General features: G+C 31.2%; 2 protein-coding genes across 2 annotated transcripts; both read left to right on the forward strand.

Moving 5' to 3' along the window:
• The first annotated feature begins 848 nt into the window (after positions 1-848).
• Positions 849-2112, forward strand: LOC105784139 (transmembrane emp24 domain-containing protein p24delta9). Its single transcript, XM_012609936.2, has 4 exons — positions 849-1115; positions 1190-1399; positions 1545-1621; positions 1760-2112. The coding sequence occupies exons 1-4, from the start codon at positions 903-905 to the stop codon at positions 1902-1904; spliced, it is 645 nt and encodes a 214-aa protein (XP_012465390.1). The 5' UTR covers positions 849-902; the 3' UTR covers positions 1905-2112.
• Positions 2113-8914: 6802 nt separating this feature from the next.
• Positions 8915-10270, forward strand: LOC105784138 (uncharacterized). The gene has a single exon (XM_012609935.2). The coding sequence runs from the start codon at positions 9132-9134 to the stop codon at positions 10164-10166; it is 1035 nt and encodes a 344-aa protein (XP_012465389.1). The 5' UTR covers positions 8915-9131; the 3' UTR covers positions 10167-10270.
• The last annotated feature ends 8943 nt before the right edge of the window (positions 10271-19213 follow it).

Genomic DNA, 19213 nt, shown 5'->3' on the forward strand with positions numbered 1-19213 from the left:
TTAAGAACATCTGTCGAGTAAAGAAGCTGATTTAGGCTTTGTTTTCTTTTCTTAGTTTAACTTATTTTTTACAGCAAAAAAAAGAAGAAGAAAAAACAGACTTATTAATCCACCCTTACAAAAATGCTTACTAAGTATTCATAATTTGTATGGTATTTAATTTGTGGCCAGTATTATGAAATCCTATAGGTTCAAATAAGAAAAAGGAAACATGGATACTCCTATTCACACCTAAAAGCATGGTATTATTAAATGAGATGGGCAGACATTGAGTTTTAAATTCTGGGTGAAATTTGAATTTCCAAATAATTCTGAAAGCAAAATGTCAGTCACAATCCTGGTAAAATTACTCATAATGTTGTAATATATATGGTCCCTTACTATTCATTCCATCCATTCGCCATTTCTCCACCTCTATAAATGCTTCAACTTAAACACTCTCTTCATTACCAAGCTTTTCTGATTGATAACATTTGTAAAACACCAGCAATAAACAAGGCTTTGAGATATGAAATACATACATATTATGTATGTACAAAGACTGAGTTTGTATTTCAAATCCTTGGTTTTGTTGCTGCTGTTGTTTTGGAGTTGTGCATGAGCATATTATTATTATTGGAATGGAATTTGTGTTTTTTGTATGTTTATAGTATAGATTATGTAAAATGGTAATGTTTGATTGGAGAAGTCTTGGTAACCAATTTAAATGAAAAAAAAAAATCTAAAATGTCGTGGTGGACTTTAAAAATGATACAAAATTACCAACTTCGTATCAGTTAAAGAACTGACATCCTATGATTCAGCCCCTAAAATAGATCTCATCCCAAGTTTGGGAAGTTTCATATTAGAACCCAAAAAGGAAAAAAACAGGGATTATTGGTTTTGGTTAATCTAAGACAAGAATGTGTGGATTAAATCTGGGTTTCATTGTGATAATGATAGGATTAGTGGTGGAAACAGAGATAGGGGAATCGATGAGATTTGAGCTGGAATCTGGGAAAACCAAATGCATTGCAGAAGACATAAAGGCAAATGCAATGACGGTTGGGAAATACAGCATTGTGAATCCAAGTGAAGGTCAACCTTTTCCTGATTCTCATAAACTGGTAGTCAGGGTATGTTGTAAACAATTTTGATGATTTTTATGTTAAATTTCTGTGTTTGGGAAATTAAATAAATGATGAAATAGGTGAGTTCATCAAAGGGGAACAATTATCACCTAGGAGATCAAGTGGATTCAGGTACATTTGGATTTTTAGCGACAGAGAGTGGGGATTACACCACTTGTTTTTGGGCAAATAAACACAAACCTCCTGTCAAGATGACCATTGATTTCGATTGGAAAAGTGGTGTTGCTGCTAAGGATTGGTCCAAGATTGCTAAGAAAGGCCAGGTTGAAGTATGTCTTTCCTAACTCTTCTCATTATCTATTATTGTTTTTCATTTTCTTGAGTTTCTGCATTTCTAAAGATCATTTATTTGAGAATGAATGTCAAATACGTCTTAGACACCGCTAATGACTTATTGGTTTCATTTGATGCTAGACAATGGAAATTGAGTTGAAGAAACTGTATGACGCAGTCGCAGCCATTCATGAAGAGATGTTCTATCTTCGTGAGAGGTATGAAACAATCATTGCTGTTATTATAGCTGTGAATTCATGACTACCCTAGTTGAGGACGAAGATAGTTTAGGATCTGGATAACATGATCATAGGCTTGGATTCCATGTTTTCTTATTCAACTTGTATGTTTTACAGGGAGGAAGAAATGCAGGAGCTAAACAAAGAAACAAATTCAAAAATGGCTACTTTCAGTTTCTTTTCGCTGCTTCTTTGCTTGTCTGTGGCTGGCTTGCAGATATGGCATCTAAAGTCATTTTTTGAGAGGAAGAAGCTCCTCTAGTTTTCCTTCTCTTCCCTTACCAAGGCTCGATTTTGGATTCAAACAGAGCCATGTTGAGGTGCGATCCCCAGAAATTAAATGAAAATAGATTTAGTTATCAATTTAACAATGGTGGCTTCCGTTTCTATACACTTCTAAAAGTTTCACTAATGTCAAATAAGCTTTGGCCACTAACGTTTGCATGTTTTGTCAAAATAGTCCTAATTGTATTTTCATATGTTTGTTTACTGAGAGGTTTAATGAATAAATTCAAGGTTTTAATCTTTCATATGTTTGTTTACGGAGAGGTTTTTCTATTGAGTTAAATTTTTTTAGATAATTACATTTATTTTCTTTAAATTAAGAGTTATTTTTTAATTTCATGTATTATTTATTTATTTCATTATTTTTCACATGTAATTGTCTTATAGGGTTATTTAAGTAATAAATTACATCTCATTAAAACTATTCCACATAAGGGTGAGCATTTGATCGAATCGAAAATTTTTGAGTTAATCGAGTTTTCGAATCTCATTTTATCATTCTAACTTTATTTGAAGTTTTCTCGAATCGAGTCGAGTGTGATGGAATTCGAATCGGATATATTAGTTCGAGTTAAATTTTAAAAAATAATTTTAGGTCCTTATAACCACTGTCACCCATCGTAATAAAATTTGTCCACCTTAATCAAATTTTTTATTAACTTTCATCACCTCATAATTTATTTATTAATTTTTTATATCTTGGTTAGCTTCTTTGCTTGCTTAGTTGTTACAATTATTTTGATTCTTGTCACTATGTATTTTGGAATTAAAAATACATTAAATGTAAACATATGATTTTTAATAAAAGTTATTTTAAAATAAAATATGAAATTAATACCAATATACAATTTTAACACGAATATTTTATGGTATAATTAATAATTCAATTTTAATATAAATATATGACTAAACAATTCAATAATATAAATAATATAAAATGTGAAATTTAATTTAATAATATAAATAGTAGATATAAATAAAATTATTACTATTTATGTTTAGTGATTTTTTTGGATAATTTTGATTTTTATTTGAGAGTAAAGGTGAGAAGTAAAAGTTTAGGGGAAATAAAAGTTTTGGGAATAAAAGTTTGAGGAAAGTAAATAGGGGAGTAAAATTTTAAAGGAAAATATTTAAAAAATTTGGAGGGAGGAGGGTTTGGGGTAGATGAGAGGTGGGATGGGAAGGAATAAAAGTTTTAGGGAAAAGTGGGAGGGAGTAAAATTTGGGGGAAAATAAAAGGTTTTGAAGGTTTTGGGGAGTAAAATTTTGAAAAAAAGTAAATGGGAGAGTAAAATTTTGGTGGGAAATAGATTTTGGGTAGATTGGGGGGTTGGGAGGGAGGGAGGGAGGGAGGAGGAGTAAAAGTTTTGGGGAGAAAGTGGGAAGGAGTAAAAGTTTTGAGGGAAAAGTAAAAAGGTTTGGGAGTTTGGGGTAAAAATGTAAAATATTATAGTTTGATATTCAAATTATTCGAATTCGAAAACTCAACTCGATTTGAACTCGAAATTTGAAAAAAAAAATTAGAGTTGATTCGAATAACTCGATTCGTTTAACTCGAAATTCAAATTTTTTTTCAAGCCGAATCGAGTTTTGCTCACCCCTAATTCCACATATGAAGTTCCACATCATCCCGTTAATTTTTTTAACGGTACTTTTATTAAACTTGTTAGAAAAAGCAATTTGGAAAAAGAACCAAAAGTTGATGACTAAAAAAAGCTCAAAAATACAATTAGAGTTATTTTGACAAATTATGCAAATGTTAGTGGCCAAATTTATCATTAAGCCTATCAAAAACTAAGTCGTATCTATACACTTCAATATAAACTAAGGTAACACGTGGCACATCAACCATTTTTTCCTTTTCTTTTTGCATTTTACAAAAAGGTTTAATGTCAGTTTTAATCCCTCTAATATGTCTAAATTTAATATTTAATTTAATATTTTAATTTTAATTTGATCTTACATTTTATATGTTATTAATTAGTCCATATAGGTAATAACCTTAATTTTTGATTAAAACATCTTGTGGTTATATATAATTTTTACCCTAAGAGGTTTAGAGTTTGACACAAGGCTCCACATTTCTTTTAAGTCGTTTTTTTTACATTATAAGACAATTGTCAAATTTTAATTTTACCTCTAAACTATTATTTTCTACAGTTTTGGTGAAGAGACGAGAAGGAGGAAGAAAAAGTGTTTTTGTTTTATTTTAATTCCTTTAATACTTAGATTAAATTATAGCTCCTTTTATGGCTATTCACATATGGTTAAAATATGTAATAAGTCCCAATATTCTTTATAAATTTGAAATTTAATCTCTATACTTTTATTTTCAAAATTTAATTCTTTTACTTTTCATATTACAAAAATTTGTTGGTGTGATATTTTAAAATTAAAAAAATACTTACTTGCTAGCCATGGAACTAAAAATGATATTCTAATGAACCTAAATTTAATAAAATAATTTAACATATTGGCAATTAAACTTGAATTTTAAATTTGAAAAGCAATGGGACTAAATTCTTAAAAATAAAAAGTATAGGGATTAAATTCCAACTTTTGAAGAGAATAGGGACTTATGGAACATTTAACCTTCACATATTTATGTTATATTTGTATTTTTTATCCTAATAATATTTAAAACTAGTACGGTTTCGCCCACACTTTGTGTTAGGTTTATTATCTATTTGTGTCAAATTATACAGCAAAAAACCGAATGTTAAAATATGTTCTATGTCCCTATATACTTTCTACATTTGGAATTTAGACTCTCTACTTTTAATTTTCAAGAATATAGTGCTCTACCTTTTGAATTTAAAATTCAAGTCCACTCTTATCGCCATTAAAATTCTTCTATTAAATTCTTGGCATGACATTTTGAAATTTGAAAAACAAAATGTTTGAAAATCTTATAACAATAAAAATAATGTTGAAAATATTGATTAGGATTTTTCCCTAAAACACTCATTTGAATTCATTAAGATGGTTTTTTTGTTGAAATAGTTTTCATATGAAAAATTGATGCCATTATTTTGATTGAATATTTAAAATATTAACTTAGACTAATTAATGGCACTATAAAAGTAGAGGGACCAAATAATGTTGAAAATTAAAATATATAAATTAAATCTTAAGTTTCAACATAGATTAGAGGTCAAAATTAAAATTTGAGAATTATCTTATAATATAAAAAGTGACATAAACCTAAAAGAAATGCGGAGCCATGTGTCAACCTCTAATACTTTTGGATAAAAATTATATATAATCAAGAAATGTTTTAATCGAAAAATTAACGTTATTACCTATTTGGACTAATTAATAACATTATAAAAATATAAAACCAAATTAAAATTAAATATTAAATTTAGACATATTAGATGAATTAAAATTGATATTTAACATTTTTGTAAAATGTAAAAAATAGAAAAATTGGTTGATGTGCCCATCTTACCTTCTTTTTATATATGCGTATAGAAAGAGAAGCCACCACCATTAATGGCTTCAATTGCACCCTTTTGGATCCATCTTAGTTCAAGTTTATCATATTAAAGTATCTCTTTTTTTTCTTTGAAAAATATTTCAAATTTATGTGCTCTAACATGGAATTAGTTATACTGTAAAAATATTTTTTTTCGACATGTTTAATTTTTTTAATTTAACTCAAACAATTTCACTCGATTCGATTCGATTCGATTCGACTTGAATTTAATTTCACTTGACTTGATTCGAAAAAATTTCAAATTGAGTTAGGATGATAAAATATGACTCGTCAACTTGATTAACTCGAATTTTTTTCATTCGATTCGATGAAATGCTCACCTCTACCACTAGATATGCCCAAGATAGTGTTTAATGGGACGGGGAAGCAGTTTGGTACGATGAATTGTGTGACAGTGGCGGTGGAAAGCGACAACTTTGTGGCTGCCAACATTGCCTTTGTGATAATGTTTCCATTTATTATAACTTTTCTCGTATTAATTTATAGTACTATAAATGACTTGAGCGTTATATTATTAGGTTTGTTATTGAATCTTGGGAAAGTTTCTTGGTCCTTTCATGGCTTGTTTTTGTTACAAAATTCAGCTAAGATACCGGATGGTACAAAATCTTGGTATAGACAATCGCCATGAGAATTTCAGGGGACAACGCAACCTTCTATAACTGCAAGTTCATAGGGTTTCAAGATGCATTGTGCGACGATAGGGGCATGCATTTCTTCAAAGACTCCTACATTGAAGGCACTGTTGATTTCATTTTCAGAAATGGCAAATCCATTTATTTGGTCATTTTTTTCCTTTTCTTGGTTATATTATGGTTTAGGTCCCTCTATTATCCTCAAATCAGGGATTTAGTCCTTGTACTATCTTAAAGGATATCCATTTATTACAACAATGATGTATGTTTTTTTTATGCGAACACCACGATTCATTCGATTGGAAAATATTCGGTGTGATCACAATACAAGTGAGGGAAAGAGTGGAGGATGACAGCGGGTTTACATTCCTTTATTGTAACATTACAAGTTCAGGCAACAATACAATGTACATTTGTCGTGCATGGAAGCCAAGACCTAGAGTCGTATTTGCTTTCACAAATTTTGATGGATAAAAGCAAATATGACTTTAAGTCTTAGCTTCCATGCACGATATATAAAAGTTTTATTGATATCAAATACTAAGCCATATCTATACACTTATATATAAAAGTAAGGTGACACTTATATATAAAAAGAAGGTAGCACGTGACACATCAACACATATATAAAAGTTTTATTGATATTAAATACTAAGCCATATCTACACATATATAAAAGTTTCATTGATATCAAATACTAAGCCATATCTATACACTTATATATAAAAAGAAGGTAGCACGTGACACATCAACCATTTTTCCTTTTTTTGTATTTTACAAAAGGTTAAATATAAGTTTCAATCCTCTAATATGCCTAAATTTAATAATTAATTTATTATTTTAATTTTAATTTGGTCTTATATTTTTATAATGTTATTAATTAGTCCAAATAGGTAATAACGTTAATTTTTGATTAAAACATTTCGTGGTTATTGTAATAGTCTGTTTTTTAGTAGTATCGGAACGTTGATTTCGGGGTTACAAATCTAACGTGTGAGTCCATAAATATTATTATTTAATATTTACGAGTAATATATGGTGTAATGATAAATTTTGATTTAATGATTTATGTTAAATGAAAGAATAATTAGGTTTGCGTGGTAAGATCCTAAAATCAAGTGGTTTTAGAAAGTAAGGTATCGAGACCTCATTTCTATAAATTGAGATCATAAATATTTTTATTATATATTTACGGAGCAATTATATAAGTATATTGAAAATTTGTTCAGAAATTTTGATGTTTGGTTGTTAATTAACATTCTGAGCGGGCTTTAGGCCCATTGGACATATGTTTCACTCTAGGTCGCCGAGCACCTTGGGCCTTCAACGAGCACCTTTGGTATATGCGGATTGGGGCCGCGATCCTTACTCGGTTTGTGCGATCTGGCTCCGCGAGCTAGATTAGCGAACTCCCTTGCTGTCCTCTCGTGGTTCGCCTTGCACTCAATTGTTCGGTGGGACCTATTTAGGTCATGGGCAGTTGACCTGGGTCTTATCTAGGACTCGGGTTGGTTATCATTGATGTATAAGAAGATTTAATTTATATACTTTAATTTTCGACATTATTTGGTCCCTCTATTTTTATAGTGCCATTAATAAGTCCAAATAGTTAATATTTTTAAATATTTCAATAAAAATAATGGCATCAATTTTTCACAATAAAACTATTTCAACAGAAAAAAAATATTTCATCTTGACGACTTTGAATGAGTGGTTTTAGGAGAAAATCCTAATAAATAATTTCAACATTATTTTTGTTGTTATATGACTATAATTTTTTTAAAATTTCAAATTGTCTCATAAGAGAATTTAATAGAAGAATTTTAATGGTGGTAAGAACTGGACCTGAATTTTTAAATTCAAAAGGTAGAGGACTATATTCTTAAAAAATAAAAGTAGAGAGACTAAATTTCAAATGTAGGAAGTATATAGGGGCATAGAGCATATCTGAACATTCAAATTGTTTACTCTATAATTTGACACAAATAGATAATGAACCTAACACAAAGCGTGGGCCGAAACCATACTAGTTTGAAATATTATAAGGATAAAAAAATACAAATATAACATAAATATGTGAAGGTTAAATGTTTCATAAGTCCCTATATTCTTCAAAATTTTGGAATTTAACCCCTGTACTTTTATTTCTAAGAATTTAGTCCATTTGCTTTTCAAATTAAAAATTCAAGTTCAATTGTTAATATTGTTAAAATTATGTTATTTAGGTTCATTAGAATATCCTTTTAATTCCATGGCTACCAAGTGAGTATTTTTTTTAATTTTAAAATATCACACCAACAAATTTAACAAAAAAAGTTAATAATTGGAACTGAATTTTGCAATTTGAAAAATATAAAGGATTAAATTGTTGAAAATAAAAGTATAAAGATTAAATTTCAAATTTATAAAGAGTATAAGGAACGTGATAATTTGGTTATTCTAGGGTGCACCTATGCCTTAATAATATTGTTCCTTCCAGAAAAAAAGTATGGACTTGTTAGTTTAAGAATGAACAAATTTAGGGCTTAATCTTATATATTAACCCATCCATTATCCTTCACTTCAGCAAGTTTATTTAAAGGGTGAAAATATGTTAAAAAAATGAAGTTAAATTAGTAGATGTTTAAGAGAGGTTTTAAAAGGAGACAGTCAATCACCCTTACTAAAGTGATACATCTTTATTTTGTGCCCAACAAAGAAACACCTATAGGACTCAATCAAATGAGATTGGACACTTCTATTCACACCTTCAAGCATGGTATTATTAAATGAGATGGGCAGACATTGAGTTTTAAATTCTGGGTGAAATTGAATTTCAAATAATTTTGAAAGTTGCAGGACTCAATCAATGTCTCTCCCTTCCATTTTTTTTATTTAATTACCAATGCATTTACTAAATTACAAACAAATTGTTATTAGTATATCATATTTATAAAGCACCCCGTTGATGAACAAAATCTCATAAGACATTCACTTTCTCATTTCTGTCTTGTTCTATTTACGAACATTTCCACAAATTTTCCTCCCTTCTTTTTTCCGCCAATCACCGCAAAAACCTTCTAAAAACATGGAGTTCCAAACCCAAAATGGCCAAACTTTAGTTCCCCACCATGAGCCCCAAGTTTTCCCTGAATGCTATGAAAGCACCAGCTCCACACCCTATGCCAGTGCTCCTTCAAGCCCTGGACGGGCGCCTGGACCTGGACCAGGGTTCATCAATAGTGGGTTCTTTTACAGTGCACCAGCTAGCCCCATGCACTTTGCAATGACATCATCAGTTGTTGCTTCTTCAAGGGTGTCATCATCAACACAACCCTCTTCTCCTGATTTCGAGTTCTCCGCAAGGTTCGGACCTACAGGGTCGGGTCAAACAGGATCCATGAGCTCAGCTGATGAGCTTTTCTTGAACGGAAAGATCAGACCCATGAAATTATCCACCCATTTGGAAAGGCCTCAGGTATTAGCTCCATTGCTGGATCTTGGACATGAAGATGATGACGATGACGATGACGATGAAACTGAAGATGCAGATAACAAAATAAGGGGCAGAGATCTGAGGCTGAGGGATAAGTCCCTAAGAAGAAGAACAAGATCCATGTCCCCATTCAGACATGCTGCTTTCGGTGATGACCAAACCATGTGCTTGGACAAAGATTCAGGCAACAAAGCTGACACCAATAATGGAACAAGTTGTTCATCAGCTGGGAGAATCACAAGGAGATGGGTTTTCTTGAAAGATTTTCTAAGGAGCAAAAGTGAAGGAACAAACAACAACAACAACAGTAAGCTGTGGTCAACAATTTCATTTTCACCAGCAAAGGAAAAGAAACCAGGGAGCAACAAAATCAATGGTGTGGTTCATGAATCAAAGAACAAAAGGCCAAGCAAGACCAAGGCTGTGAATGGGATAGGTAAAAAGAGGGTTCCACCATCACCACATGACTTGCACTATACTGCATATAAAACACAAGCTGAAGAAATGAGGAAGAAGACTTTTTTGCCTTACAGACAAGGCCTACTTGGGTGCTTGGGATTTAGTTCTAAAGGTTATAGTGCCATGAATGGCTTAGCTAAAGCTTTGAATCCTGTTTCCTCCAGGTAAAAACTATATCAAGTTAACTAGGGACCCTGGGACTAGGATATTAAAGAAATTGTATTGTTTTTTCTTTTTTCTTTTCAGGTTTATCAGCTTAACTTTGGACATTCTTTTATGTTGTTTATTATTAGAAGACATTTATTAAATTGATTCTAAAAACTTATTAAAAATATTCTGACAAATGTTGAAAAACCAATCATTTTGGAACACTACTTCCCATCATTCATCCTTTTGTGTAAATAATTGGAAGTTGGGATGATAAACCTACCACATCTCATCACTCCATTTAAATAAATTATTAAATTATAAAATTCAGTTTAACCCCTCTATTCGATTCAACTACATGTATGGGTTTGTTGGGATTTTCAGAAGATATGAATTTGACATCAGCCATGATCTCCATGTTTTGCCTCCACCATACACTGGGATTTTAGGGATTGTATTTGTAAATCCCTAAAAGTTAAAAAAACTCCTTGATTAATAATCTCAAAATGAAAATGAAAATTTATGGTTAGAAAGGGTTGAGTGGGGTCTTGTGGTTGGTAGACAATGACACAAACAATGACTTGATTTGGATAGCGTCAGCAATTAATTCTAAGCCTTCTTTCTTTGTATGAATAAGCCTTTTTCCCAATATCCAACATTGGTTTGTAGATTAACTTTGGTTGTTAACCTGTAAATTTAAGAGCACAACCCAAGCTATTATTGAATTTGAAATCAAGATTATTAAGGGATGAGAAGTGTAGCAATGTGTGGAGGCATTTCATTTGTAGCCTGGTAGTGCAAATAGTGGCAAACTCACATCAATCAAGCTCTCCCCCAGCTAGCTGCATTGTCTTTTTAGTTTTTATACAATTTCTGTGCCATCCCAACTCTATCACTTAGCTACTTTCATAAATAATTTTGGGTTAATTTCTCCAAACTTCCCTAACTATTGATCAAATTTTGAATTGATCCATAAATTTCAAAACAATATTCTAGTTGAATCCTCAAAGTACCAATATTTAGGGGTGATCAAAATCCGATTCAATTCAAAAAACTCGATAAAAAAATTTAAATTTTGAATTAAATAGTTCGAGTTAATCGAGTTAATCAAGTTAATCGGATCAACTCGAATAAAAAATCAAATTTTTCGGTTTAACTCAAATATGAATTACATAATTCGAGTTATCCAAAATCCGAATAATAAAAGGCAAAACTACGTCATTTTAATAAATATTTACCTTTTCTAAAGTTAAAAGTCAAAATCATTAAGTATTACTACGTCGTTTTGATAAATGTTTACCTATCAACCTTACTTATGTAGTTAAAACATCTTATACTTCGTCTATTAGTTAAATAATCCGTCCATGTAAACACAACATTGAGTATAAATAATAGGATTTGTTAACTCGACTCAATTTTTTGACTCGATTCGAAAAAATTTCAAATTGAGTTCGGTTGCTAAAATAGGATTCGTCAACTCGACTAACTCGAAGTTTTTTTACTCGATTCGACTGGACTAGATCGAATGCTCGCCCCTGCCAATATTGCTTTAATCAAATTCTTCTATCAACCTAACCGTTAATTTGGACATTAAATGTCAATTTAAACTTGACGTGTAATGTATTTAAAATATGTGAATCAAATTGTAAATACGTGTATACTTATTGTATAGATTATTTGAAATTGACATGTTAAAAAAACATATAGAGTCAATAAAATATTTTGTTTAATACGCCATATCCAAGTGGGTATTTAATACTCAAATTAAAGACTAAGTTGATAGTTGATACGATACTATAATGATACATTATGCAATTAACCCAATAACTTAAGAAGTGATCAAGAGGGGAACTATGGGTGTAAATGAGACATTGGTGCTCGTAAGCTACTCGAGTTTAATTCGAAAAAAATTCAAACTCGAATTGGTAATTATCGGGTCGAGCTATCGATCGAGCCGAATTCAAGCTTAGTAATACTTGACTCGAATGGCTCGCGAGCGTTATCGAGTTTTTCATATTTTATATTATTAAATTACATTATTGCCCTTAATATATTATTAACATTAAGCTTAATTATTGAATTGAGCTTTGAGTACAAAAATTGGTAAACGAGCTTAATCTAACTTGAGCTTGATTAACTCGATTATATCTCAATTTAAACTTGAGCTTAAAAATATATGTTCAATTAAATTCGAGTCGAGTATTGAGCTCTGAATTTTGAATCAAACTCGACTAGGCTGAAGCTGAACTACACCCTAAGGGAGTCAAGTAAATGGAATTTTAAGTTAAAAAAGGAATAAGAAGGGGAAGCTGAAAGTCAACAGCTTATTAAAAAATCAAGTGGGCAATGGCAATGGAGGGGGAAACCATTTTTGTCTGCTTCTAACAACGGAATACTAATAATAATAACAATAATGATAGTTCACATGAATTACCATCACTGGGCAGGAACGTGGGAGAAAAAACTGCTGCAGCTTTTGTCTTCCCACCCACAAAACTCACTCCTCTGCAACTTCATTACACCTCTCCTTACCATATATATATATATATATATATATTTGTAACGGGAAAATAAACATTTGTAATGAAAGCACTAAGGTTATGTCCATCCTGGAAATATAACTGTTAAGGAACTGCAATTAAAAATTCTGAGCATTGCTATAATGATATCATAAATGCAGTAGTCAGATGAAAACTGTTGATCTATACCACCCACCTGCATTCTCACAGAGAATAGAATCTATCAAACTTACAGTCGTCTGTACAACATATTACTTACTTCATCCACCACCCATTTTCATGACTTTCTATGATACGTCTTATTGGTTTTCATGTCAGAATGATTGATTGCATCTTCACGGGAATTTGATTATAGTCAGTGTTGAAGTTGGTTCAGCTTACGACCTAATATTCTGTTCTACCTTAAGTATAAATCTTAATTAATAATTTTAGTAATCAGGAATCATAGCTGATTTCACTACACCAAAACAGGCTTTTAGCGGTGCTTTTTTAGGCCTTTAGCGGCGTTTTTTAGCGCCGCTAAAAGTAGTTGCGGCGCTTTGACAAGCGTCGCAAAAAACGCCGCTAAAGACCAATACATTTAGCGGCGCTTTTACCACAAACGCCGCTAAAGACCAATACCTTTAGCGGTGTTTTTCTCACAAACGCCGCAAAAGCCCATGACCATTAGCGTCGCTTTTCCCATAAATGCCGCTAAAGCCCATGACCTTTAGCGGCGCTTTTCCCACAAACGCCGCTAAAGACCATGACCTTTAGTGACGCTTCTCGCAAAAACGCTGCTAAAAACATAGCCTTTAAAAAAAATTATTTTAATCAAATTATATTTATTTTTATGATAAATATTATATTATGTTTTATTTTCTAAATTTGAACTTTAAATATACTTTTAAGGATAAATAAAAATATTATTTAAATTAAAATTTCTATGAAAATTTTAACTAAATATAATAATTATGAATGAAGAAAACTAATAATGATTTTATCGTAGAAGTAAGAAACTAAAAGAAAAGAAAACTATGAATTAAGTAGAAAATCATAAAAGAAATCCGGAGATGATTTTCTAGCAAAACATTTTACATGATTAGTTCATAAAATCCACATCTTCATTACACAAGAGAAAGGACTTTACATATCTAAAAGACCATAAAAGGCTTTGCACAAATAGGATGAAAAAGCTAGAAAGGAGGTACAAAATTGTACATCTTTATCAAGTAGGAAGAAGTTCGTGTAGTTGTTTTGCATTTCTGTCATCCTTACAATGACTTGAACGACCATGCTAAGAACACCAAGCCCCACCTTTGGAAGCCGAAAGAAAAGTTTTATGAGAAATAAAGGCGTGAGGGAATGGATGCAAGGAGTCAGAGAAAATTATGGTGAAAGATTGAAAGACCAAGCTTTATCTATAAGTCAGCCAAATACCTTCCAGCTCCCACCACAACAATCTTGTGGTTTGGAAAATCATCCAAAGATGGACCTTGTGGTCTTACAGTTCCTAACAATCCAGCAAGTGCAACTCCAGCAGTTCCCTAAAAGAATTAAGTAAGCACAACTTTTTAATATTGGTGGCATTCATAGTGATGCTGCAACAATCTAAGTTACACTAGAATCTAATCCTATCCATAAAAGTAGCAACTTGCTAGTCCAAGTGCTCACTTGTACGTCATCATTAAACATGCAAAACCTTTCCCGATAGCGTTTTAGTGTTTCAAAGGCCCACTTCATTTGAAAATCCTCAAACTGAATGGGGTAATCATCAAATAAACATCATGGCATGAGCATAAAACAAAAGTCTCACTTCTGAAAGAGAGAAACCTGTACAATAGCCTTAGGCCAACTTGTTAAAACTGCTTCGATGAACTCATCAATAATTGATAAATATTATTCCCCTTCTAACCTTGGTTGTCTTAGTCTTAAATCTGTCCAAACCCCCAAAAAGAAACATGTCAAAAGAAATCTCCACAATAGGTAAATAAAACAAAGTACCACTAAGCATTTCATATGTTCCATTATATGAATAACAAAGTAAATAAGCACACATTTTATTCACAAAGTGGGTCTTCAATTAGCTTTAGATTGTTAGTACCAACATCTAGCATAATTGGGAGTATCTGTCAGAGACAGATATTGATATAATAATTAAAGACAAGAGAGTTGCCATCAGAAGAAAATGTTGAAAATGTAAAATACGATAATAACATGGAGCAAACTTTTTCAACAAGATATAATCCACACACACACATTTTGCTTAGCCATAAAAATTTAATAAAATTAAGTCAACCATTAGAATAGTGGGATTACATCATCGAAACAACAACATAAAACACCAACAAAAAACAAAAACACCCTTATAAAAATAGGAAAACACCAGTAAACCAACAACTCTAAAGGCAAACCAAGCAAAAGATCACCACCACGCATAAAACATACAAATAAGATCAAATCACAACAATCGCCCTGGCATTAGCCGTTCTGTTGGTATCAAAATCAAGATCCTCCATCAGCATCTCAAAGACTTCAACCTTAGTGTGAAAAACCAACTCATTGATATCATCAACAAAGATTAGTGATTACAAATAATACCTAGAATCTTAAACCAGTATGCCTTTGCAGCACACTTTATAGCTATGGAGCATTAATAAACATAATACAGCCATATGCCTAAACACCACCACTTAGATAGATAACATGATCATCCAAAACAAAACTTCATATTCAAGCACACAAAACCACCCGATCAGACATTCAAATGCAGCAAAACAAAGGAAAAGAATCAGCATTGACACAAAAAATTCAGACCAAAAAAATTCAAACCATATGGCTATCGACATTCTAAGATTTGATCTATGCAACAACAACATATCAACATATCATTGAGTTCTCCATTTTTCATATAAAAAACTTAGCCTTTTAATATAAAGCTAAAATAAGTAAATACCTAACATACCCAAAAGGTTCTTTGTTTCTATTTAGCTGAATCGTCAGATTTGCATCAAACTCAACAAGCCATTTTCACTATCAATCCTATTCAACAAAATCAAGGGGGTTGAACCCTAAAAAGAGAAGAAAGGTGGGTTTACCAACAAGAAGAACAAGGCGTTTAACAGAAGGAGAGAAGCGAGGGGAGACAAGATCCATGCCATGAACAATAGGGGTCTTGAAGTAGATGTCGAAAATGCTTAACATGTAAACGGCATGGAGGATGACACCAAGTATAACCAGCCATGTTTCTCTTCTTTTAACCCATTGTCGTCTCCTAGGTATGCTTGGTTTGCCTAGCTTCGAATCTCAGTTACCCAAGATCCCATCTATATCCACCTTTTTCGTTACTTTGGTTTCTTTGTTGTAACCCAAAATTACTTGGTCTCACCTCTCTATAAACTCTTGCAAGAAAACCTCAAAGTGAAGAAGAAATTGGGAGAGATGCAGTTTAGGGTTTGGATTTGGTTAAAAAACTCTTGTAAGGTCTCCATGAATCTGTACCCTTTGAGGAGATGCAGAGGGCTGCCAATTTGGGGAAATTGAGGGGGAAAATAAAGGGAATCGGGGTAGGGGAGAAATTGGGGGAAAATAAAGGGAATCGATTTTGGGAAAAAGAAGGGGGAAAAATATATTTCATTTGGGATTTTGGGATAAAAAATATATATAAACACAAAACGACGTCATTTTGCAAAAATATTACTGGCGTTTGGAAGAAAAACGCCACTATTGCTCTCTTTTTTGTGGCGTTTTTAACAAAAACGCCGCTATTTCCTACCTTTTGTGGCGTTTTTTCAAAAACGCCGCTAACACTCTATTTCTTACAATTTTTATATTAAATTATTATATCTTTCATATAAATTTTAAATAAATAATTTTTAAATTTTAAGTAATATTTAAAAGAATTAGATAAAATTATAATTTTTGTTTTTGTATTTCATTTTATTTGTTCTAATTTGGTCCTATCCAAAATAGATAGTTACTTATCCGTATCAATCTATTACTTTTTTTATCAATTTTTTATAATTTAATATTTAAATATATCAAATGGTTTAGATTAAATATTTTTAAATATAAAAGATTGTATAAAATTTTATTATTTAATAAAAATCTCAAGTAAACCTTAAATCCTAAACCATTTAATATATATATAAAGTTTATCTATTATCTCTTAAATAATTTAAACTATAATCATAATGTTAATCTAAACCCTAAACCCCTAACCCCTATCTCCTAAACCTTAAATCATAAAACATAAACCCCTAACCTATATCCCCTAACCCCTCTTTTACAATTATATAAGAACTTAATTAATATATAAATTAAAAAATACTAATTAATCTAAACCTTAAACCCTAACTCGACCCCAAATCTTTAAACCCTAAATCACTAACTCTTAACCTCTAACCCCTAACCCCTAACTACTAACCCCTAAACCTTATTTAATATATAAATTAGAAAATACTAATTAATCTAAACCCTAAACCCTAAACGCTAACCCAAATCCCTAACCCTTAACCCCTAAACCTTATTTAATATAAATTAAAATACACTAATTAATCTAAACCTTAAACCCTAACCTAACATCGAATTCTTAAACCCTAAATCACTAACCCCTAAACCCTAAATCACAACCCTTAAACCAGAATCCCTAATCCATAATCCCTAATTTCATAATCTATAAACCTTAAAATTGTAACTCCTAAACCGCCCTTAAATCCTAAATTGACCATATACCTTAAACCATATACCCTAAACCATATATATTAAACCCTAAACTATAATGATAATTCATTAAATATTTTAAAATTAATATTATCGTATCTTTAACAATTATATATGAAAATATTTAATATATAAATTAAAATTAATCAGTCATGTACCCAAAAAATTTTAAACTTATTTTAAATAATAATATTTTAATTTTTCCATTTTTAACAAATATTTAATTAAAATAAATTGAATTTTAATTAATACAAATAAACAAATTAAATAGTAAATAGAAAGATAACTAAAAGCCTGAGCATTAGCGGCGCTTTTTAAAAAACGCCGCTAAAGATCTGAGCATTAGCAGCGCTTTTTCAAAAACGCCGCTAAAGATCTTAGCATCAGCGGCGCTTTTTCAAAAACGCCGCTAAAGATCTGAGCATCAGCGGCGTTTTTTCAAAAACGCCGCTAAAGCCCCGAAAGGTCAAAAAAACGATGTCGTGGGGCTTAGGTTTTGTAAAGCGCAGCTAATGATCGATTTTTAGCGTCGTTTTTTGTCAAAACGCCACTAAAAGTGCCGCTAAAAGCCTGTTTTGGTGTAGTGTCCGAATATTACTATATTTTTAGTTTACAGGTTTGTTGTGCTGGTTCACTAATTAAGCAATGGTATGACCGCCAAACTCAACATTTAACAGTGAGAAAATAAGGGGTTTTTTATAAAAATATTACAAAAAAAATTTATCAAAATATTATAACTTTTTTTTATTTACGAAAATATTACTTTTTTTATTTACAAAAATATACCAATAAAAAACAAAAAAAAACCTGCAAAAAGCTGGAAAAAGCTGAAAAAACTGGGTCAGGCCAATGCCATTGGCGGCACCAATGGTGCCATACTGATTGGCGGCACTACTCGTATTATAAATACGAGCTCTGTCCAGCTGAAGGGAGAAAAATCAGAAGAAAAAAAGAAGAAGAAGAGGTGCTGCGGAAAAGAAAAGAAAAAGAAGGTATTTTTTAAAAAATAATTGATTATATTGTTGTTATTGTTTTGTATATTTTGTAATATTTTTTGTTTTAGTTTAGTTATTAAGATTAATAAAACTCAAATTGATAGTTTTAGTTAGTATTATTATTTTATTATTATTGTTATTGTTGTTGTTAGTATTAAGATGTTATTAATGTATTAAGATGTAACTTAGTAGTATTATTGTTAGTAAAAACTAGTATTATTATTCTATTTTAGTAAAACCTTAATTATTAATTTTAGTGTGTATTATTTTGAGTATAAAATTATTAATATTATTATTGTGTTAGTTATTAGGATTAGTGGTTAAACTGTTTTCATGTACAAAATTGCGTATTGAAACATTAATTTTTTTTTAAGTAATTTATTTACCGTTCGAGAATTTTGATGAGATTTTGTTTATTTTTTGACAGATTAAATATTGAAGATGGATGCTAAGTTTCTTGTATGCGTTTATTTCGATGGAGTCATCTTGACAACAAGTGTTGGATGTGTATTTGAATGTCGACAACAAGTAGCAATGAAATTTAATAGAAATGTATCGTTCGATGAAATGAAGGCAAGGATTAATGCAAAAATTCTTAGACGTTGTGGGAGAAGGATATCAAAAATTTTCTACAAGTTTCCAGTTTCGACAAATCAGGTCAAATTCATCGAAATGGAACTTGTAGACGACGAAGACGTGGAGACAATGGTCGATCTGTACTGTGGGAATGGGAGTGAGAAGAATGTACCGATTCACTTATTTGCTGAGTTAGTTGGTATGGAGTAAAATGAAGATGTCAATGCATCTGATGAAGGACACGGAGCTGAAGAACCGTGGATGGTGGCTCCAATAT

The sequence above is a fragment of the Gossypium raimondii genome, chromosome 13 (genome assembly GCF_025698545.1).
Source record: "Gossypium raimondii isolate GPD5lz chromosome 13, ASM2569854v1, whole genome shotgun sequence".
Taxonomy (NCBI): domain Eukaryota; kingdom Viridiplantae; phylum Streptophyta; class Magnoliopsida; order Malvales; family Malvaceae; genus Gossypium; species Gossypium raimondii.